Raw genomic sequence first — 23,535 nt, 5'->3', positions numbered from 1 at the left:
CTCTGGTATTCACGTTTCAGGGACAAAATAGATTCAACCAAAATTTAGAAGACGACTACAAAAAGTGATCCAAGGACTGGGCAAAAGTCTTGGAGTGTAAAGTTTGAGTTGTTTTGCTGAATTGGAGAGAAGGCTGTGGAGTCACATATTTGTGAGGTACAGGAGAGAGACAGGACATTTCAGCTTTGCTGATTAAAAAGCAACAAGTTCTATTGGCTGGAAGAAAAAAAAACAACATGTAAAATCATGTAAAACAAGGGAATTAGTTCTTAATTTCTACTTCTCTATGCAAAACTGAGTCTAAACAACTCTCATTCAGTTCATACTTAAATGTTCCCAGCTGTTCTGTATGCTTCAAATGTTATGAATTATTATAAAACTAAAATCTTTATTCCCTTCTGTTCCATGTCTCACCTAATAACAGGTACAGGAAGGAACTTAAGAGACCCGATGATAAAATTTCTTGTCTCAGGTCTGCATCATCTGTGCTAGGAAACTGATTGTAATGAAATACTAAGATTCTGGATTTTTCTTGGTCATTTGTGGATGCGAAGAACTTAATTCTTGTACTGCATTATTTGACCTTTAAATCCTTTCACCTTCCTTTGAGACTGGCCACATTAGGAAATTCAGTATGGTACAGAGGTGAGTGTGCCTTGAGGTGTGACAGGTACTTGTCTTTTTGTTTTCCTGGTGCAGTTCCCTTGCATACTGCATCACCTGGCTGGGAAACAAATTTCCCCAAAGTCAGATTGGCAGGGATATTTCCCCATCTTTTTTTCTGTAGTATAGGGGGCAGGCTGGGTGTGCCACCAGCTGGAATTACTTAGGTACTTCTCACCTAATGGCTTTCCTGCTACATCAGGGGCTGGGGATAATGATGGCACTTTAAGAGTCTCTTATTATAGCAATCAGTTTAATTTTCTAGGTTTGAGGTATTTGGCCAAGGTAACTCTTGAAGCTTTACAAAAGTATAGCTGAGTAAAATGTAATGGCTGTGACAGAGATGTGGCCATGGTGAATGATCTAACATCTTTTCATATTAATCTCCTCTCATGCACAGCATTCCTGGATACTCGGAGGTTTCATTACAGTCACTCAGTTCTAGTACAGAATTGTTCACCTAATCCATCACTGATAGCTTCCAGACAGTATGTAACAGTATAAGTACATAAAGGTAATTTAAAGAAAAAAAATATTAACCTTTGCAACATAAACTCAAGAAATAAGTAGTGCTAGCCTCAATTATATGCATTAGGATATTTTTGCTTAGGACATGCCCAAGCCCTTAATTCTGCAGCCTAGCAATTATCACTATCCAATAATCACAAGTGCAAGAATGAAGACTGCACTGCGTCTAACGCATCTTTAAAATTAGTGTACTCTATTTCTTTTTTCCTCATGGTGTCACTATAGGATAAAGTTAATGTTCTTTGGGTATTCTCTATACTGAAGCATATTTCTACTTCCTTTGTCTCACTCTGACTTTCTGGGTTTTCTGTTACATGTTTAGAAATGATGAAAGCAAATATACTGCCTTCAAATTTGGACACGTTCTCTCAAGCGTTGACCTGTCCTCAACATTGTGTGTGAATTTTTCATTTTGTTTCTTAAAAGGATTTAATAGTAGAATAAATTTAGCTTTGGATAAGGATCTGGAGAATTTGAACAGTTCTAATGACCTGAAGGTAGGAATTGTCACGTTTAAAAAAATGACAAAAAGGCATGTATCTTACAATTACATCATGTTATGATGCTAAATCTGTGATATATTTTCCATGTGTGAGGAAGAAGTCTAAGGTCCTCAGTTTCTGTCTCAGCTTCACTTTTTCTTCTGTGGTTGTAAAGTGTTTTGAATTCAGCTTTCTTGATTGATAGAAAAGTAGTTTTCTTTTCCAAGCTCTTGCTGGCAAGACTGGAGAGATAGAATTGTGTTTTGTTTACATATAGATAGCATTTTTGTCTGTCTAGTTGTTACCACTTTAGCCAGATCCACATGCTCAAAGACATCTACGTACCCAACTCCCATAGTGGAAGGGTGAAAGATGTGGCACTAGCGAATGAATATATGCATGTTAAGTAGGGCTGAAAAGAAATTTGCTTGTACAAGAGCGGGAGCCAGGCATGGAGATGCCTTTCCCATTGCTGCATTTGGAGTATACCCTTCCTGAAAGACAAGGACCATTTCCCTGATTTCCCTTTTCTGCCTCTTCAGTAAAACAGTGGTGTTTTGCTGGACACATTCAGGATTGTAATGAGGATGAGTGTGACTATTTATTCGGTAGGAAGTAAACCATCCTCCAGTTCCACAAAATCTGTGTCATAGTGTAAACTCTGGCTGCAAGTGAATCTTGGATGTTTGTTTTAGTGAGCTGAGCTTGTGATCAACCTCTGTCTTGCTTGAGTTATCAGCTCACTGGTGTGAAGGTTAACTAGAACCAGTGTATTCAATGGTGGACTTGATATGGTCAGTTTGCTAGTTTAGCAAAGAACTTGGTTCACCTAAAGAAGTTACAGAGCACTAAAGTTACAGAGCTCTTCAGTAGAAGCCTGAGTATTATCCTCCTATGCTTTTCTGTCAATATTTCCAGCAAGTTAAGAGTTCTTTTTTCTCCCGCTCTGTTCAGCTGGTCTTTTCACATTAACGGATACCCCTCTTCAATGCGGACACCTAAATATTGTCTCTAATCCTTATGCCATGTCTTTCACTCACATGCTTGTCGCTGCTGCACAGTTCCTCCATAGATTCAATTGTTCTTTGGGCTGGAATTTTGGAGATAGTTGAAGTTACTATTTCTAGACTGTTGTCTTGATGATGTCTTAGACATTATCCTCCAGTGAAGTGTGAAGCGGGACAGCTGAACAGCACACATTGAGACAAATCTAGGCCAAAATGAAATGAGAGTTCTGCACATGGCACAAGCTGCCTGTTTTAATCTAGAATGGAAGCTATAAACTATTTCACAGTTGGATGTGACAGTTTATTAGCTGTCTAGCATACTGCTTTCTTTTCCAAAGGCCTGACAGAGCCTTCTTCATGACCTGCTACTTCTCTTCCCAATGGTCATGCCAGTTTTTGATGCTGAGAAATGGCTTCAAACTGCAAGGCATGTGTAACATTGTGGTTCTGCAGGAGAAGCAACCTCTCATAAACTTACTGGCAGAACATCAGAACCAGAGATGGTAAGCATCTCTTCCTACCCGCTGTGAGCAGTAGCTCTCTGGCTTTTAATAAACACCGGTCCGGGTTAGAGGACTCACCATGTTCAGTCTGAAATCCAACATCTGCTTTAGGAAGCAGATCTCCACCTCCGCAACACAGAATTTCCCTGTTGTTTTCTTAGGAGTTTCTCCAGTCTTTAAGCCTTCTCCCAGCAGCAGCTTTTTTACCTTGCATATTAGAGACCTCACTGCCCAAATAATTCTCAAAATACTGTCACCTGCACTTACCTCAATTTGTTTCCAATTTCCTTATCTTCTCATGTCAAATGCAATCTACTTCCATATCATCTGTTCTTCTGCCTGTTCTCCACCCTCCCACTGTAAGGCAGTTGTTGCAATTAACTCCTGGTTTCGCAACATCTAAATGTTCCAGTTTCTTCACATATTCTTCTTGACTGCCTCTGCTTCCCTCGTTCCTCTAGTAGAAGTCAAGAATAGTGATTTTCCTCACGTTCTGATCTTTTGGAGGCGTCTCCCTTTTTCCCTTACCTTCACTTTTAAGACTGACCATTGTCCCCTTACTGCCCATACATTTCCAGCATACTAAGAACTTTAATGGAAAGTCACCTTGACCACAGAGGACTAAAGATCAAGTGGTAACTGCTTGCAGTTAGTGCAGGTTTGTAGAAGGCTCTCCAGGTGTGAAGAAAATAATGCTGAACCACTGTCCCACGCCAGAGGGGACCCCATGGACTTTTCTCCAACTGGCATATGCTATTATCGGTTAGTGAGGGAAATGTTTCCTTCTAAAATGTCAGATTTCTGCAAATGCAGAAGTGCCTTATGCCTGCTAACGCCTTCCTCTCCTTCCAGTTTCAACTGATGTCTGCTGTGGGGGCTCCAATCGTTCACCGACTCGCTGCATCCCAAAACTTTTCTCTTCACACTTCCTCTCTGCCCCACCAGTCAGTCCTGCTACCCATCATCTTTTGCCCCAATTATCTCTCCCAAACAAGTTCAGCAGCTTACTGTGCCACCTTACCTGTTTGACATCTCTTTGATCAACCTAGATCAAATTCTTCCTGCTAGTTTTTCCCTTATGTCTGATGGGAGTTGTACTGCAGCTCCTCATCCTTATCATTTTAGGGGTCACTCAGCTACATAAGAAGTGCCCCAGTTTCATAGCCTGAAAATCTGGTCACTTTGTACTTTTGGTGCCTGAAGTGAATGTGGTTTAACATAACTCCCTGTGTGACTTTACAGGGTGTGATTAAATATGAGAAGTCAGCAGTTGAGTAGTGCACCGAAGAACCAGTTAATTAAGGACTTTGAAGTATGAAGTATTTATCATCTGTAAACAAAATCTATATTCTAAACCAAAACTGCCTCCACAGTGATGCCTGGATTTTTGCTGGACAAGATCAAAAGCCCAATGAAATTGAGAAAAGAGGAAAAAGAAAAAAAGAAAAAAAAGGTAAGAAAAGAAGTTTCTTGCTGTGACAAGATAATTGTAAATTGATTTGGATTTGTAATTTGATTAGGATACATATACAGTGATTGAATATCAAACAAATTTGGTGCAGATTTTGTTTCTCAATTCAAGATCAGTCCATGGAACTGCACATTATAATTTATGCAATGATAAAATGATGCACAAAGCACTGGGACTGTACAACTTCATTTTATTTTGTGTGCTTTTATAGGATATAAATAAATGACAAAATTACAAAATTTATAACTGGAAGCCCAAGCATATTTACATAAGTATTTGTTGCAGTGAGGCTACTATTTACTGTTCTCCTATACAATTTTCCTTTTGGTACCATATTTTTAGTGTTATTTTTTTACTGTCAGTTGACTACGTACATATCAACAGTGAATAGGCAAAATATGTACAAGGAACTATTTTGTTCAAGTAAATTGAATACGGTATTAAAAGTATGTCATCACTCAGCGCTATGATTAGGTTGAACTAAACCATATACAATTATCAGGTTTAAACCAAGTTCAATTATCCATTTTTTGGAATTTACCAACTGATGACTCTAACTGAAAACCTCAGCTGGATATGAAATAATAATTAAAAAAACATTAAGACAACCACACAATTTATCAATATCTCTATAATGAACTTCAAAATGATTCACAATTTGACTGGATAGAACAATATACGTTAAAATGTCATTTTTCTCCTATAGTGATATTTTTACTGTTATAATTTCAGTTCTACATAAATATACATCATGGTATTATACAAATACTCCACAGACATTAAAAAAATTAAAACACTTTAAAGAAAATGTAAGTAAATCTTATTTAATCAAATATTAAGCAAATGCTTAACTATTTTGTTCCATGAAAACATTTTTATTACTTTGGAATTTTTTTCTTTTTCTTGCTATTTTTATTTAGAAAATGTTTTGCAGTAGAATTTTATCAACGCTCTTCCAAACAAGCTTTCTGTGAGAGAAATCTTGATAGCAAAATCCATGGTTTTTACTTTTTTTTTTAGAACCACTGAGATTATTCTTTAAAAATACTAGTAGAATTCATGGCTATAGCAATGTTGAACTGCATAAACTATATGTAGGTGTAGTACAATGACCATTCCACTCTCATTCCAGACTGATCACACGGAACATCCAGTGCACTGATGCTACAACTCTTATCATTTTCATAATGCTGCAATAGCAGTGGTTTAGTTAACTTTAAAATAAACATTATTTGTCATAATTAATCTGGCTTCCTTCCATAAATATTCATATGTTTTCCTATAGTACTTCTCTTCCATAAAAATATCTAATAAATGTTTTCTGTGCATTATTAATACCTTTTTCTAACCATTCATAAAACTCTGATCCTTTGTTACAATGCAAGAGGTTCCTATTTCTGTAGAGGATCAAAGGACATCAATGATTACATATAAAACCAGCGCACACAGAAATCAGGGTGCCTAATTTCTTGTCACTTTAATGAGTTCTTTATTCAACACAGTAATTATTAATGAATTCAGTGGTTTCACAAATAATCTATTTATTAATTCTGATTCTATTTCAATTAAAAACTGCCAAGATTTAAATAAAAAACCAATCAAATATTCTACTCATAGGCAGCAATAGTGTTAGTTTAGAGACCTTTTGTGTTTTTTTTTAAAAAGTAGAATTCGAAAATAAGAAATCAAAGAAAGCACTGTGGCAGAGTCACAAGGGAGAACTGTGTGAAAAATAAGGTATCTCACTCCTCTTGTGGACTGTAATTTTAAAAGTCTTCGTATAGTGTCATTCTTCTGTCAGTGCTGCAGGAAGAAGAAATCACCAGAAATGACTGTCAGCCTTTTTTTTGTTAGATACAAGGCCACTCATACAGTGCAGTCTTCCTCTCTGCTGGATTGAAACGTTGCCATAAAGGAAAGGCTGTGCTGTGACTGCTTGGCGTGCAAGGCACAACAAGGAACAGGGGACAGTTTTGTATCAGAAAATTGTAGTTTCATACTTGGTATTAATGCCTCTTTTGGCTTCTTGTCCAGGTTCAACAATCCATGGTAGATTCGCAAGAGTCTTTTGTTCGGACGGATCTATCTGCTGTAAGACAAATGCAAACATACAGACACGTTACCATCTCTGTGCACAGCATTTCTAGCATTTTCTTTAATTAACAGAACACAGAACAAATCCTGTGCTGACAAAGTCCTACAGCAGCGAGTGTGGTGGTCTACACTCTCACTTATCCACAGTTGCCCTCTTTATCCTGTTTAGGTCAAAGCTGTGTCTAACCCCAAGCTACCAGAGTTTGATAAAGCTATGCTTGATCCTGAGAAGTCCTTTTGCTACTGACACTGATGATGGCATTAGGAAATGTTCTTAAAATTTTATGGATAAAGATTCTGTGGCAATGCATGACAAAGTGTACAGTCATACTTTCTTTTCCCCCTTCTTCTTATGTGGTAATTAAATATCACAGAGTATGGCTCTCGCTTTATAGCGAGTATGATACAGTGTGTGGTCATTTTTCCCCTTTCTCTCCCAAGCCATGCTGTGCCTGTATTTTCATGTGATTTAAAATAGTTTTCATAATATTTTATAAAGCTCTACCATAAAAGAATATTTCTGTGTCATCTCTGCACTTCAGGAGGCACTTTAAAGACAATCAATATGTTTGCTCCAGTGAGCTTGGATTCCTAACTTTGGGATTCCAAAGAAAATATTGAAAAGGTACATTGAATTCCAGTTTTGGAACAGGAGGGTCTGACGAGGGTCAACAAAAAAAAAAAAAAGAAAAAATGGTAAGAAAAGAAGTTGCTTGCTGTGACAAGATAATTGTAAATTGATTTGGATTTGTCATTCGATTAGAATTTATACGCAGTGATCGAGTACCAAACAAGGCTGGTGTGAATTTTATTTCTCAATTCAAGATCAGGAAAGTTTTTAGAGGTATGCATTGCCTGCGATCCTCAGCACAATATATTAGAATTTGACTGAATCAATTAAATGTCTGGAATTGCTATAAAAGTTATATGCACAACACTGGCCAAGCAACGTCTTAAATTGGTGGAATCTGAAATGAGCAGTTGTTCCACAGGGCTGCCCGTGCTGCAGTGACACAACCCCACCGGCTGATGAGGAGAGGTGACACGACCGAGACACGGAGCATTTCTGACCAACAGGTACATTTATTTGTACAGTTTCTATGTATATCAACTCTTAACTGTATAGATTATTTTTTTTTCCATGCATGACTACTTTCTACTTACCACTGACTTCCGAATACTAACACGTGGTTTGGGAATAGGTTTGGAGGGTTTATTCTCAAAGCTTTCTGGGAGGGTTGAAGAATGGCCCCCTTTTCGTGCTTGTAGTGCAAGCTGATAGGCCACCTCAAATGCTTGTCCTAGTGTAAGAATGATTTCGTAAGCTAAATTCTGGAACAAAACAAAAACAGTTAAAATTGGAGTGAGGTTGAGTTATCATCAAATACATGAAGTACGGTACTGCTGTCTGCAGAAGTGATTTGTAATGTAAATAATAAAAATCACAATGGTAATAACCTCCTAAGTCTCTGCAATATTTATGTCTGTCAATGATTTCTCATTGATTAAAGACAATCTAAACGTAATTACTTCTACAAACCTTGAAAACATTGTCTTGCTAAACATGAAAACAGGAGTGGGTGAACATGTGTCATCTCTTTTTAGAAGCAGCATATTAACCCCCCACCACCACCTTCCCAGCTCACCCCATATCTGCTGCCTTCAAGATCCCACTCATCTTGCCCTACTGCACCTATCTGACATTCAGCCTTGCTCTGCTCCGGACCTCCTCTGCTGATCCATCCTCCTCCAGATGCGCTCTTCTCTCACCGAACAGCATGGGAAAAGGATACAGTGCTGCTGTGATGCTTCCAAAGGGACGAAAAAGCAAATGTTGAAAGTGCCTGCTCTCTGCTTCACAGACACAGTGGCCTCCTATGCCTGCATGAAAGTCAGCACTCTGCTTTGGGTGAGTGGTTCAAGTGCTGGGGCGACCTTCTCATGGTATGTGTGTATGACCAAACAAGTCAGGCTATTAAGACTAAGACCAGACTGGTGGTATAGCTAGAATACCTTAAGTTCTCATTGCCTATGTGGAAGAAAACCTCTTGAAAGGTTTATAAAGCATGAATGAGGAACCAGGGGGTCAGTATAACTAGTTTTTCAGTACAGTTTTACATCAACAAAAAAGCAGCTGTGAGTTTCAAATTTGAGCTTAATCTGAAAAGCAAGTAAATTTTTATGGTATTTTTTTCAGGTTTGTGGGTTTGTTTTGGTATATTTATTTCTAGGCTCTTACTAGAGCCTGTTTCTAGGCTACTAACTTCCCAATAATGTTTCGATCCCCTGCAGAACCAACGCAAGCCTGCAGGTTTGCATCCTTATGTCCTGCAGTCTCCTTACAGTAATTCATAAATCTTTGATATAGTTCAGAAGTTGCCCTCTCCTTCCTCAGCCTCTGTAGCCCAGAGTTGGAAGCACTGCTTTGAAACTGGCTGATTCCTCAAAATTCCCACGTTTCTGATATAGTTTTAAATAAGATATCTCGTTAGCTAGTCAAGTCTAACTGTTGAGCTTGCAATAAGCCAGAAAGCAATGCAAGAGACTTAGAAATACACTGTCTGCCCTTTAATCATTAAAACACAATTAAAAGGTTAAACATTTTATTTCATGCCCTACACTGTAATTTCACTGTAGTCATGAAGAAATTCCACCCCTTCGTTATCACACATGTATACTGAGATAGCATAGGTTAATTCAGTATATTTAGCTCATTGTAAGAGCTTCTTATAGAGGTGCCAGCTCTGGTCTTTGTTAGGTCAGACAGAAAACAATTATACTCCTCCACTGGGATATGCTCTCAGCTGTTAGGACTGCAGTCACAACAGCAAGCAAGCCAAAGTTTCACAGCTTCCCAAATAAAAATGTCTGCCTGATTTGATAGCAGTAGTTTCCCAGTTGTCTCCCCTTTAACTTAAGGGAACTGGCTGGGACTGAGAAACACTGAGGATGCAGTTTGCCAGTGGAGTAATAAATGAAAGACTAAAGAGACTATTATCAAGGACCCTGCCTTTTTAGCAGAATGCTGGCTGTGGAATTAAGACCAACAGAGAATAATTGTTAAAAATGTACAGAATAATATTATTTGAAATGGAGTGTGCCTATTAACAGGGCAAGAATATTATTCTAAAGACATCTTAATCTGCTGTCGTAACAGTAAGATAGTGTACTATATCATCATGGGATTGTCTACAGCGGATATTATTATTGCTAAGGAATACATCAACAGGACAGGGTGTAGTAATGGCCTGGAGAAAAAGCAGACTATAATACTAGTGGGACTGAGAAAATGCCCCATCCAGTGTGGCATACAAAGAGGTCACTGAGAGACAAGCCTGGAAAGCTCTGACATAAGAGCAGAGACAAGCCATTAGTTTGCCATGCAGAGACATAAATCCAGTTGGGGTCCTGCATCTTGTCAGAAGCCACCACGATTTGCTTTCTTTTGTAGTCTGTAAAATAAAAAATAGGTCTGCCTGGAGCCTGAAAGCCATTGGACACATTTAACTGTTTCTATGGTTAATATAGATTTGAAATATAGCAAATAAAACAGAACATTCACTGTTCTGTTCAATATTCGAAATGTAAACTGAACCGTAGCTTGTACATACATTTCATACTGTGGTAGAGCCTTGACAAAAAGAAGTCTGCAAATGGAGGCAAGGAAGGCTTTAAAATCATACCTTGTAAAATTGAAAAAAGGTATCTGCAAAATTGTATTTGAAAAAAAAAAAAAAAAGTCTGGTTTCAGGAATTTCTCACCGTAGTACTGGGAGAGGAATATGAGGATTAGAGTTGGTACAGATTCTCCTGTCGGCTATACTGGAAAGGTAAGAGCAGGATTGCCTTGGGGATGGGGGTGGAAAACAAACCACAAAAGCCATCGTGGAAATTCTTCTGATGGAGTGAGGAGACTATTTGATTTTTCTTTTACATATGGCACAAAAGGAAAGAAACAGGTCTGCCTCCCCAAAATATGCTTAGCACAAAAGTTGTAGACCCCCTGGTTGCTGTAGAAGAAGACGTTGACCCTTACAGCACCCCATCGAGCTCCTTGGAAAGGCAAACTTTTAGGACCATGGTGGTTCTGAGGCTGCTACAAGCCTGTTTTTGCTCAGCAGAGAGCAAAGAGTAAGCTAACACCTTTAAGCAACAATTTCTGGGAGATGAGAAATTGAGGTCAGTTGCCTTGTTTGCCACGTAATGTTACAATTCAATGCCCCAGTGAGAGTCTGAGTCAGGATTCTTCAGCTGCTTTAATTCAGCCAACCTATTACAATGGCTAATTGTTCTGTTACATTTTAATTGACTTTTTTTTTTTTATTGCAGAAGTTGCAGCAGGCACTGCTGCTTCATTGTGTTTTCATGCTTCTATAAAGCTGTGTTGAGGCTTCAGGAATATTTTAAGAGAGAGAGTAAGATTTCTGTCTTTTGAGCTATAAAACTTAAAATGAAAAGGAATTTTTTGAAAAACTAACATTGTGCCTTTTTGGAAAAGCACTTTTAATATAATGAGAATTTTACGAGTTTTTTCTTTAGGGGTTTTTTTTTTTTTTTTTTCCTTCTTTAAGATCAATGTCAAATCTCATCTATTTTGAAGACTGAATTTATTGAAGAAGTTTCCTTTGGAGCCTCTCAGATGATTAGTGTGAGCTACCCATCACATCTAATGTGTAACAATGTCAATTAGAACAGCCTGTGTTCAAGGTACTGAACTTAAAATCGCAGCTGGCAAAAATTGAACAGAATTGGAAACTTATTTGAAAAAAATTATAAATTGAAACACTATATGGAATCTTAACTTGAAAAATTTGAAAAATCCCAATCCAATTTAAAGTATGAATCCCTTGAGATGAAATCAGTTGCTGCCTCCTTCATTAAAAAAGAATGTTGAGGATTTCTACTATAAGAGCCTGACAAGAAGAGGTTACTTGCTAGTAATGGAAGTTCTTTCAGATGCAGAGCTGACATATGTACACGTTTATACTGTTAAGGATACATATACTTTATCCCTTCAGACCTCAAAACTTTTACTTTTGGGGGGATCAAGAAAGGACGAGGATTTGTCTGCACTTTCCAATGTGTCAGCCTCTGTGCATTCAAGGCGAAGAAAGCTCCGCTTGCTAAAGATGGTATGATGGGACCAACACGGCTGGCACTGGCTTGTAACATCTGTGGACTCCTGGGTTGCACAAGGCTTTCATGTTGAGGCATTCCTGCAACTTAAATTCTTGATCCTGTCTCCTTCTGGATTTAAAGCAGTCGTGGAAGGCAAACTCTTCTGAATCCATCCCTCTATTCTTATGGTGGTACAGAAAGACACCTTGTATGCAATGGGAGGATGGTAACAAGCATTCAAAGTGGTACTTTCAGGCTGTTGGAAAAACCATCAATGTAGACGGGAGAGGAGAGATTCATTTACTCGTGAGCTGAAAGCTCCTTGTACCTGAGTGTGCTCCATTTGCCAGGAGCAACTGAAATGGTTTGACACATTCTGCCTAATATTCCCCAGGGAGGGGACTGTCTGGGAATCCTGTCTCTGGGTACTGCAAAAGGAGGAATTTTTCTGTTCTGGAGACATGGGGATGCCACACTGATTGTACCTGGATGATCACAGGAACAGAGAAAAATTTTACAAAGTCCACTAATCCCCTGTCAATGAACAGAATTTGAGACCTGAATGCCTGCTTTTTCTTCTCTGCTAAGTATGTATACCAGCAGTTTCCAATTCTTATCCAGCTTAAGTCTGTGCAATGAAGGACAAAAGAATAGAGAAAAGAAGAAAAATGACTTAGTATTATGCAGAGCATAAGTTGAATCCTCGGCACAAGCGAGAGCAGAAATTGTTCCAATTTATGCCAGTTGTCTTCTATTCACAGGTGCATTGGGCAATGAAGGAATATCTAATGGAAATGACTTTGGATGTCTCCCATATATGAACCAGAATTTGGTATACGAATTGTTAAGATGCTTTGTTTCTCCAGAGAGAATCCTCTACCAGTAGTTTTAGGGTGGCTTTATAAGTGAATGAGAGTGAAGTGGATTTCAAATATTGAGCAATAAATCCTCTTCTTCCCCTAAACCTTGTCCCCTTTCTTTAATCAAGTCTGATGTTTTTGCAATTTTGATTATAGGATTTCAACTCTGAGTACAACAGTTGCATGTACAATCACTCCTAAAGACTAAGTACCAATAATGCTGGTAGTGAACATGTCACTTCACTAAAATACTTTCCTATCTGCCAAAAAAATTGTTCTTGCTTACATTTCCTGAGGAACTGAAGGGCCTAAGAGAGTGATTTTTTTTCATACCACTGTATATATTTTATTACCATAATATATATGATTTAAGATGCATCTTTTTTAAACCTTATTATGGATTTCTACCATTTTAAGTGTTATTTTTGTTAACATGAGTTGACTTCTATCCATTGGCAAATGTGTAAGACTGTTTCTATTAGCAAACTGGAAGTGTTAGACTTTCAATAGCAAATTTAATTTACTGTATGCTTGTATTCTGAATATCTAGCTGTTTTTTATGGAGCTTGTAATTGCATCAGAAATCCTAGATCCTGAGAAACAAAGCAACACAAAAAGAGAATATTTGAGTAGGTAACACCTTGCTGAGGATTATGTTGCAGGAGAAAACTAAGACAGACATTAAAGTTTCTGTATTGCTTAAAATAGTAATTTAAAGTGCTTAGGGTATTACATGCTCCTCCTAAGGTATAAAAAGTGAGCAAAATGTTGTAATTATTCATGGATCACTATTCTTTCCTTGCCAAGCAAGGACAAAATGTATTTCATCTGCTGTACCTGGATCTATGTTTGTGCTTGATTATTAAACCTATAAATGAAACTGCAGTACTTTGAAACCATTAAGAAGTATTTAAATGGATCAGAAGAAATAATAACCTCACTCAATCAGTCTAATTTCAGCTGATTCACTTATCACTAAAATCTACATAATGTAACATCTTGTTGACCATGGTCTATCTATTTTTAACAGAATTTGGAAGTTTTTTCTACTCCCTGTGGACACTAAAATAGCAGCAGAGAAGTTAACAAAAGCACTGAAACAAAATGCTAAAATTCTTTCTAACCTACCTTCCAGTACATCTTGTTATTTAAACTCTTCTACATGTCATCGCTCTGCAATGTTGATTATTTCCCCAGTCACAAATAAAATGTCTCAGTTCAGACACATTTTTTTATGTAACTTATTTATAATCGTGTAAGCGTGTTTCAAGAATTCATACACATTATACTATATTAAAATATTTTTTCTTGAATGATTTAATGTTTTAATAGCATTTTAAATTTCTTCTGTGCTTAACTCAAATGGCAAGCATTCCTTAACTTTTTGGACAATAGGCCCTCTTAGTCCTAAAATTAAAGCCACTACTCATTTCATCAAATTTAGCTGAAAACAACATGACTGATTAATTCATATGCATTCATGATTTCTTGAAACACCAGTAGTCTGTGCGCTACCATCTGAGAAGCATAAATATAGGAAGAACTTAGTCATTTTCCACCAAAATAACAGGAGCTGTGAGGACTTTTGCTGAAATAGTATTTTTGAGAATTTTTTTTAGGCAAGAAGGTTGGAACAATTAAGTAAGAATTAAAGTATTAATTTGTTATTTTCAAAATGAAAAGGAAAAGTTACTGCTAAAGTAAAATTTCCTCAAATTCCATATCTGCATTACTTGTCAAGCTAAAACTCCCACTGACATGTCACAGAGCACAGAACAACAGAGGGGCCATCTGATAATAGCTGCTGACAATTACAGGGGCAACCTTGTACACTGGAACTCAGAAAGGACAACGCTCTGCACAGATTTCTGTTATCACAGATGTTTCAAGTCTTTTGGATTTGGCGTGGTAGCCAAATATTCCTAGGACCTCTTGAGATACATAATTAGCTATCTGTGTGGTCTCTTCTTTGTCAGATCTGTAAGTGTTTTGGCTCTCTGGTTAAATACAGAACTTTTCATATATTCTCTACACATTTGCAGAGGAAGCTTCAGTTTTTCCAGTTTAATCAATATAATGTCAAAAAGTCTAAGCAATATTTAGAGAGATGTTTGAATTATTGTGACTGATCCACCTTAACACTGAAACACAAGTCACGGAACAGCAGGGTAAGAAATCTGAAGAAATCGCTTACAGTGGTAACATCTCTGGTCCAAAAAGCAGCCCACATCTGCTTCAGGAAGGTGGGACGTGTCCAGGCTCAAAGGGCCCCACAAGAAAGCAGGCCCTCTGTTGGGGCCCTCTCACTGCTTGTTGGTTGGCAAGGGACGGACCCATGAGGGTAAAAGATGTCACCAAACCTGTCCTTCCTTGACTACACAGGCAGTACGACAGTCAAAAATGCACTGCAAACTTAGTTTAAGGTAGTTCCTGAGCCTACCTCTTAGCAGGACTGAGCACTGTATATAATCCACAGTGAACAGTTCTGATTTGTTTATTTGGTGTGTGCTGAGACTTCAGAACGGGTGGCCAAACCTGCCTGTAACAAACTTCTTGGAAGGCTATAGCTTAGGTGAGAAGAACTACATGTCAAGACTTGTATGAAAAGCTACTTGTTAAGTTTATGGTCAACAGCTGAGATCACAGAGGTGAGTTATTTCAGACGGGAAATGAGATAATATCAAAGAAAAACTTCGCTCTCCTCCAGAAATGTTCTTTTACTATCCCACAGCAGATTAGCCTTTTCATGTGGTAAATGAATAATACCTTCCATTAATCACCATATACCCTGAAAATGTTTTAATAGAATTAAAGAACTATTACAAAGAACTATTAAATGAAGTATCTTCTATAAACTCACCACATCAAACGCAGTGAATACATGGCAGTAGTGGTGATTAGTCTTCAAGTCTTTAGTGATGTACGCAAATGTAGAAAGGTCTTCAGGGTCTTGTGCAGCACAGGAAATGTTACGGATTTCATGTTCAGCAATAATATTCTGTTAAAAAAAAATATTTACAATCAATTTAGGAATTAAATGTAAAAGAGCCGTAAAAGGCATGTTTTTCAGATTTGCATTTATGTTCACCTGCTGTGGTGAAGTAACTCAGAAGTTTTTTAATAAGAAGAGATTTAATACACCTCATGTGTGATCTTACACAGGTCATTGGAATTTTGACGCTTTCCAATGATATCTAAAATTGGTAGGAAACAATTACAGTCTGTAGTCTTCCCTATGAGTCCACCTGGATTTTGTAAAGTTTATTCAGTGACCTCTGAATAAACATCTTTCAGAACATCAAAGAAACATCTTTCCTGGCATACAGGTATAAATACAGTTTCAAAGCACTATAGGAGCATCTTATGATGCTGCTGGTTTTCTGTATCATGATCACTACATCACGCTGTTTCAGTCTATTGATAGACAGGAGCTAGTGAAACCCAACAGGCTCAATATCCAGTTTGTGCACATGTTTTTTGACACATTTCAGCTATACTTTTTCAAGAGCAAAAATACCAAACCACTTATAACTGAAACCATGAGCTCTTGAAATGCTTCTGTTTTGTAAAAATATAATTACAGTAGGATCTGGCAAGTTTTCTCCACTTACTGACAATAGCATCCTGTAAGAGAGATGTACAAAAATTAAACCATTCATGCACCGAGCAACACTACTTGCAACAGCCAATGTAAGCTATAGCATACTATTGAGACAGAGGTGGGGCATGTCTGTCTGATGAAATAAAAAAAAAAAGCTGTCTTAAAGCTTTGGAGAAAAATATGAATATTCATTACATAAATTGCTGATATGTAATCATTGTGTTCAGGCCAAAGGAACCATGAAGCCAGAGAAGAAGACACTGCAGAGTGGCTTATGATTAGGCCTTGTTTCAGCAACACACACATTTCAAATCGTTTATTTAAACAGAAGAATGATTCATTGAATATGAATTTACTTAGCAGTTAGTTTTATGCTTTTCTGAATTGTGGCCCTGCTGCCTGTAGCAGAAATTCCACAGAAATACCCAAAGAGGACAAGCCTGCTGCAGCATGACATTGCTATTGCACCACAGAACATGTGACATCTGTCACGTCCCAGTCCCTCACAGAGCCTCTGTGTACTGCTGCCTCAGTGACAACTATCCAGGTTAAAACAATCTCTGAGCATCTCTGGTTTTCTCTCGCCCCTCTCCTTTCCTTTCCACCTCCTCTCCTCCCTCTCTTTTTTTTTTTTTTTTGTAGAATTGGAAATATATGCAACTAAGTCACTTAAGATGCTTTGTCATATCTTTATTCATTTGCAAGTGGCAACTTTCCCCTTTGCATGTAGGTGTCAAGTTTTTGAAAAGAGATATTAGTATATCTAATTGAAGAAATCATGGCTTAGGAAAAATCGTAATAAAAAGCATTCCGAATTTCAAATTATGGAAAACCCAAGATAAGAAAATTGTTACTGAAGAAATGAAATAATCCTCTTAATCTTAAATTGTTGCAACATACTTGATTATTTCTGTTTAATGCATTATTCATAAAAATGACAAAACCAGTACTTATGTTTCAATATATGCCAATTTATAATGACACGTCTAATCTCAGCTTAACAATCATTGACTTTTTAGGTTACTTTAAGCATTTCATTGGCTTTGTATTCAAATTGATAACTTTTACCCTCAATAAAGATTTTTATGAGAATTACAATTATACCAAAAACCAGGGATTTAGATATCCACAGATAAAGCTGTAATGTACTGTCATTGATGTTGTATTGGCAACGTTGTAATTTAGAAGGCAGAAAGAATTAACGCTTGGAAGGTCTTCAAATCATGTGAAATATTTATGCCAAATCATGAGCCACAAAGTAATCACCTGAAGTTATGTACTGTGTGTGAAGAGAGCTGAAACTTTTCTGAGGTAACCTGGGGTTGACACAGGGCTTTGCACTTGAGTTAAAACTCAGGCAGACTACTTTAATGTTTTACTATTCATAGACTCATAGAATGGTTAGAGGTGGAAGGGACCTTAAAAATCATCGAGTTCCAACCTTCCTGCCCTGGGTAAGGACACCTCCCACCAGACCAGGTTGCTCAAAGCCCCATCCAACCTGGCCTTGAACACTTCCAGGGATGGGGCATCCACAACTTCTTTGGGCAACCTGTTCCAGTGTCTCATCACCCTCACAGTAAAGAATTTCTTCCTAATATATAATCTAAAAAATCTCCCCTTTCAGCTTAAAGCCATTACCCCTCGTCCTATCACTCCACTCCCTGATAAAGAGTCCCTCTCATCTCTCCTGTAGGCCCCCTTTAAGTACTGGAAGGCTGTTATAAGGTCTCCCTGGAGCCTTCTCTTCTCCAGACTGAACATCCAACCCCAACTTTTTCAGCCTGTCGTCATAGGAGAGGTTCTCCAGCTGCCTGACCATCTTGTGGTCCTCCTCTGGACTCGCTCCAAAAGGTCCATGTCCATTTTATGTTGAGAGCCCCAGAGCTGGACACACTACTCCAGGTGGGGTCTCTTTAAATCAAGTGAAGATTGGAAATATCCGTATCAAGTTTGTTTTTAATAAAATGAGCTACATCTAAAGTAAATACTCAGGATAAAAATTAGTAGTGAAATTGAGCCTCTTCCCTAGCTTCTATAGGATATCCTCTCTGATCATCTGATCACCTTTCAAAATTAAGCGTGTTTTCAGTGCACAGGTTTACTGTTTCCTAAGATCACTACTCCAGTAGACCCATAGTCTTATCTGTGGAAATGACAAGTCTAGAAAGAACCAGCTTGCTGTTCTGGGTACACTCCTCAGGTATTGACTGACACTGTTCAGTTGTTGTTCTAAGACTTCTCACTCTGTCAAGAGAAACTTCCTGTGCTTCCGAAAAAGCAGGTGAGCTGAAAATCAGTTGTGGTTCTGCCAAATAAATACCTTTGAGAGATCAGGTTTTTGCTAAGCATCCTTCCTTTTGCTTGCCTACCTCGTGTCAGACAATCCCCCTCCTGGCAGAAATCATTCAGAAGTTAGGGCCAGATGTGACCAATGAGAAAATTCTGCAAGTCTGCTTTATCCTAAGCAGCAATTTCTTTCTGGCCTCACTTGCAAAGAAATGGTGTCATGTCAAAGTGGTGTCAGGCCAAGCTTCAAGGTGCCACTGAAATAGCTGTCATGGAACAAGGTCAGGGCTCCTTTGTCACCTGAAGCTTTGCCGGCTACGACTCGGAATACAAATTCTTAGCTTGGTGGCATAAAGGAAAAGGATGAACAGCCATGAGAGCTGAGTTTTCAAGCACATAACTGCTAGCTATTTTTGTCATTTAAAAGTATGCATTTATTGCTAAGTGGTGCCCAGCGCTGTCAACTAGAAGCTCATATGGAAGCAGTACAATCTGAATAGGATCTCACCTTAGTGCTAATCTGTTTTGGGTCTCGAAGGAATTGGGTACAGCACACTGTGGACAAGGATGATAACAACGCTCCTGGGAGAGTTGCAGGCTATTACCTGGTTTTTACAGAAGGGAGAGGCAGTGCAGATTTTGAACTGGAGAGAAAGCAATCTACCACTTGAGAAAAAACACAGGACTGTGGCATTATTTACCTCCATCAAATACATCTATTGCACTACTAGGCATAGGACTTCAGTGGGACCAGTCTAGAGCCACCTGATACGATTTGCCAAACTTCTTTCAAGTTTCCTTCTTACGTGAGATTACATGCACCGTGCAAAGAGATACTGGAAGCTCTTTTTGTTCTCCTGATTTTTTTTTTTAAACCTAAGGACATTGCAGTTACATCCTTTACATTACAGAGAAGATCTAAGAGCTGAAAACAGTCTTACCCAAGTTAGAATTAATAGCATTGCAATGTCCTGATTTATGCCATGCACATCAGAGAACATAAAGGAAACGAGGGTTGTAGAAGCTCAATTTTGAATCAATGGAAGAAAAAGGAGCTGACAGGAATCCCTGGCCTCCCTGCTCTGGCAAATATGCCAGACTTGATGTAACAGTAATTTCATCTCTACTTTTCTTTCCTGCCATCTTCTAATCCTAGATACGGCCTCTAAACTCTAGCAGAAGTTCACAAACCTGCTTTGGTTCCTTCACTTAAAACCCATTTCTAATTAAACACCGTTAAAAACTGACTGCTTTGGCAAGTTTGATGGATAATGGGCTAGATGTATTGTGTAGTTTGAATGTTCAGCAACACAAAGCAGTTCCATACATTTTTAACCTGGTCAGGTAGCTGGGTTGTCAGATTTATTTTTTATATTGCTTAGTGAATTTTAGTCACATAACAGAAAAGATCACTTCCTTTCTATTCATATGAGAGTATCAGCATGGACTGTATTTTCTTGCTCTTTTAGACGTCTGAAGAACAGAAATCCACGCATTACTTTCCTCCTGCTTACAGAGCATTTTACTTTGGCTAAGCAATAACCCATTGCTCTATCCATCACTGGGTTCTCTGATCTCTGAATTTCTGCTTTTGGTTTTGTTTTGTTTTTTTTAAGACATTGGATGTTTTTTAAAATGTAAGAAACAAAGCACAGGGGCATTGCTATGCAGGAAGATGAAAAAATATGGAATAACAACTGTTAAGAAGCTGCTGCAGTTTAGGGAGTCAAACACCTAGTGCCAGGAAAACAGCTCTCAGAGAGGCTCTGACGTTTGAAAAGGTCATTCAAGGCTCACGTTTCTTATTCTTACAAGGGCTGTCCCTGCGTAAAACCTTGTATCTTTACTGTTCATTGAGACATCCTTAATTTTTTTTCCCCAAATTATATTAATGAACATATATATATACTGCATATTTAAGGAACTGTATAGGGAACAATATGGTAAATAATTCCACAGAGACTCCCTGCCAAATGTCTTTTGTGAAAAGATTGCCTTTTAATGGCAGAAGGTTGGACACAATGTTCTCTAAATGAGCCATTAAAGCTGCTTCACTTGTCCTCCAGACTGAGTTTCTGGAGAATGACAATAAGATTACATCCATTTTGGAGAGAAGAGAAACAAGAGAGGAAAACACAAAGTGCAACTCTGTCCCCTCTCTGGCCCATGCTCTTACAGACCCAGCCTCACAGGTATTCCTATTTGTGAGAAATAAAAGCTAATAATGAACAACTGCACATACCTTATTTGTTGCATCAATAAATTTGACTCCCTTGTAAGAGACAGACAGGACAATGGTTGGTACTTTCTTCATTTGTTCTGTAGACTTCTGAAACCAAAATGAAGATGTTAGAGTGGTGTTGCATTGCAAGAACAGTGCTCTTTCTCTTCCTCTGACAAAAAACCCAAGTTAAACAAAAGGCACTTATCCAAATATTTGACTTTTTCTTGAGCTGACTCTGCTTTGGGCTTTCAAAACAGCTGCTTTGTAGCTACAAAACTAAAAAGAGCTTTACGGTTTATTGTGAGGATGGTAAAAATTCTTCTTTTTCCTAGCACAATGGGAAGAGAATGATGTAAGTTTGCGAGGCTTAAAAAGGCAATTTGGAGTTTCCCAAAACGTGCGTGTTTGAAACATCTATCTGACATGCCCCACTGATCGCTGCCTCGTCTCCTCTCTTCCTGCCCTTCCCAGCAGCGCGGTACTTCTCATAGTACTGTTTCTCTGCTGCAATTAGTTGCTATTTAAAAATATTTCACTCTCTTGCCTTCTTGCAGTTGTGTTTGTGACATAAAGTATGGCTGCAGCCCTCTAGACCTGCCAGTCAATCTGTCAGTCCAACGTTCTACCTTGTCCCGTCTGACCGACTGCACTTCCTCGAGTACAGCTGCCGCTGGAAGCTGCTTTACACATGAATTAGCACGGACGCTTATTCTGCATTCCCTCAGTGCCAGGTTCTCCTGCCTACCTTTCGTGTCTTCTTATAAGGCTATTTTTTTCTTTCATGCTAGTCTGCTTCTGCGTGCCTTCAACACGATGCACACAGCAAAGACATATCATGCTGGACAGACTGGGCAAATATTTGGGATAGATTATATTCTCTGCAGAAAACCTGTTGAATAGTTTACACATTAAATTTACCAAAAAAACCCAAACCCCCTCAAAAATATGGCACAACAGCTTATGGCTGATTTGAATTCTTTTAAGGTGGAAAGCAATGACAGACACGACTCTTCTATACAAAACTACTTCAGAAAAATAACGTAGGTAAAGTTCAGAGAACAGTCACTCATGGTAGTATCTGGAAACAATCATAGAGACCAAGCAATCATTTTCTTGAGAGGAAAGAGTAAGTTCAGCTACAGTTTAAAATGAAGAAATATCAGCACATGGAACAGGAGTGTAAACGCATTGAAAGGTCTAGAATTGGCACCTAGAAAGATCATTAGAGCAGCTGAACAAAAATAGCAGTGGCAGCTTTGTATTCTTGAAGAAGAATAAAATAGCACAGATATGAGCTTGAAAACAGACTGTATCTGAAAAAAAAAAAAAGTGTTTGAAAAATAGGTGATGGCAACACTAGAGCAAAACAAAGAAAAGCTGAAAAGAAAAAAACACTGTAGTTAAGTCCCCTTATGAGACCTCCTTCCTTCCAGAATCAAATGAGACTCCATTTTTACCAGCATAAAATTCAAATCTACAGATCCAGCTACCTTCTGCAATTAGTGTCCCATGCCATGAAGGCTAATACCTCTAATTAAAGTCTCAAGGAGAGCCCCACCCATCCATGTAATGGAGAGGACTGGTGCATTTCTCGGTCAAATGACAAGAGACTCAAGATGACAATCAGGTGTCAATTTATCCTAGAGAAAGTTTCTTTCACCCAGAAGGTTAGGCAGTTTTAAAAAATGAAAGCTTAAGTGGTAAAACATCTTGAAGAATCTAACAAAATCTGAAGGAAGACACTAATCTGATTTGCCTGTCTCTCAAATGAGTGGAGAAAGAAACACTATCCCTGTGAAAAGCAAAGCAAGTACATGTGTGTCTCTTTAATAGATCTCAAATGAGCCTTCTCATAAAATTCATTTTCAATGGACAGAAAGCACGAGAGTGACTGTACGGAAGCAGCAGTACATACATCTATCAGAATAACAAGCAATATACCCCGCATATGCTCATATCCAGACAAAATATTCGCAATATGACAACATCACTTTAATCATCTGGCAACCCAGCAATCATACAACTTTTGTCCTTCCTTTCTATCCCGACAGCTACTCTCAGGAGCTCTTTGTCTCCCATTTTGATTATTGTAATTATCTCCTTTCTCGCCTCCTTAGCAGCAAAACTCCTCTTCTCCTCCAGCATGCTATACAAACACGGGTAGTGAGTCAATTTATTTTAGCTTTTTGGTCTAATTTGCACTATCTTCCATTTGCCATAAAAGTGAAGCTTCCTGTTGGCAAGTCCACGTTGTACTAACCAACTGGGAGTTTCTTTCTTCTAGACCAGTAGTTTGTAATTTAATCACCTTCCTTATCTGCTCCACGTTCACCTGGGTTTATCTAAGGCAGACTTGATCTTTAGTATTTAATCGAGGGCATGAACTGCCAGAGGACTGTATCTGAGTGAAGTAGCTCATGAAGATACTATTAAATTATATCTGGTAAATTAGGAAATGAATCAGAGACTGATGGACATCTGTAATTTATTAAGTCAAACTGTCTCAGCTGGTAAGGAGCAGTAGATGTCCCTTATTGGCTTGCAAACCATATAAATGCCAGGATTAGTGCAAAGGCGTTCTGGAAGACTGCAGTCCAGTGTAGAAACATGATTTTGGGAAACAATTCTGCACTCATACCCCCATTGCAACAAACAGCTGGGCAGTGGAATAACATCCTTGGTTATTCTGACAGTG

General features: G+C 38.3%; 1 protein-coding gene across 5 annotated transcripts in view; it reads right to left on the bottom strand.

The window, feature by feature from the left end:
• Positions 1-4,827: 4,827 nt before the first annotated feature.
• Positions 4,828-23,535, bottom strand: part of ANKS1B (ankyrin repeat and sterile alpha motif domain containing 1B) — a 455,905-nt gene continuing 437,197 nt past the window's right edge. For all 5 annotated transcript variants that reach the window (XM_014963686.1, XM_014963681.1, XM_014963682.1 and 2 more), the window contains 4 exons: positions 20,859-20,945; positions 15,587-15,724; positions 7,913-8,080; positions 4,828-6,743 (listed from right to left, as the gene is read on the bottom strand). In XM_014963686.1, coding sequence (XP_014819172.1) covers positions 6,633-6,743; positions 7,913-8,080; positions 15,587-15,724; positions 20,859-20,945 — 504 coding nt within the window. In that variant the 3' untranslated portion in view covers positions 4,828-6,632. The remainder of the gene's footprint in view (positions 6,744-7,912; positions 8,081-15,586; positions 15,725-20,858; positions 20,946-23,535) is intronic.

Source organism: Calidris pugnax, unplaced genomic scaffold, assembly GCF_001431845.1.
Source record: "Calidris pugnax isolate Ruff unplaced genomic scaffold, ASM143184v1 scaffold44, whole genome shotgun sequence".
NCBI lineage: Eukaryota > Metazoa > Chordata > Aves > Charadriiformes > Scolopacidae > Calidris > Calidris pugnax.
Note: the sequence above shows the minus strand (reverse complement) of the source record. Positions and strands in the feature narration are given on the sequence as shown.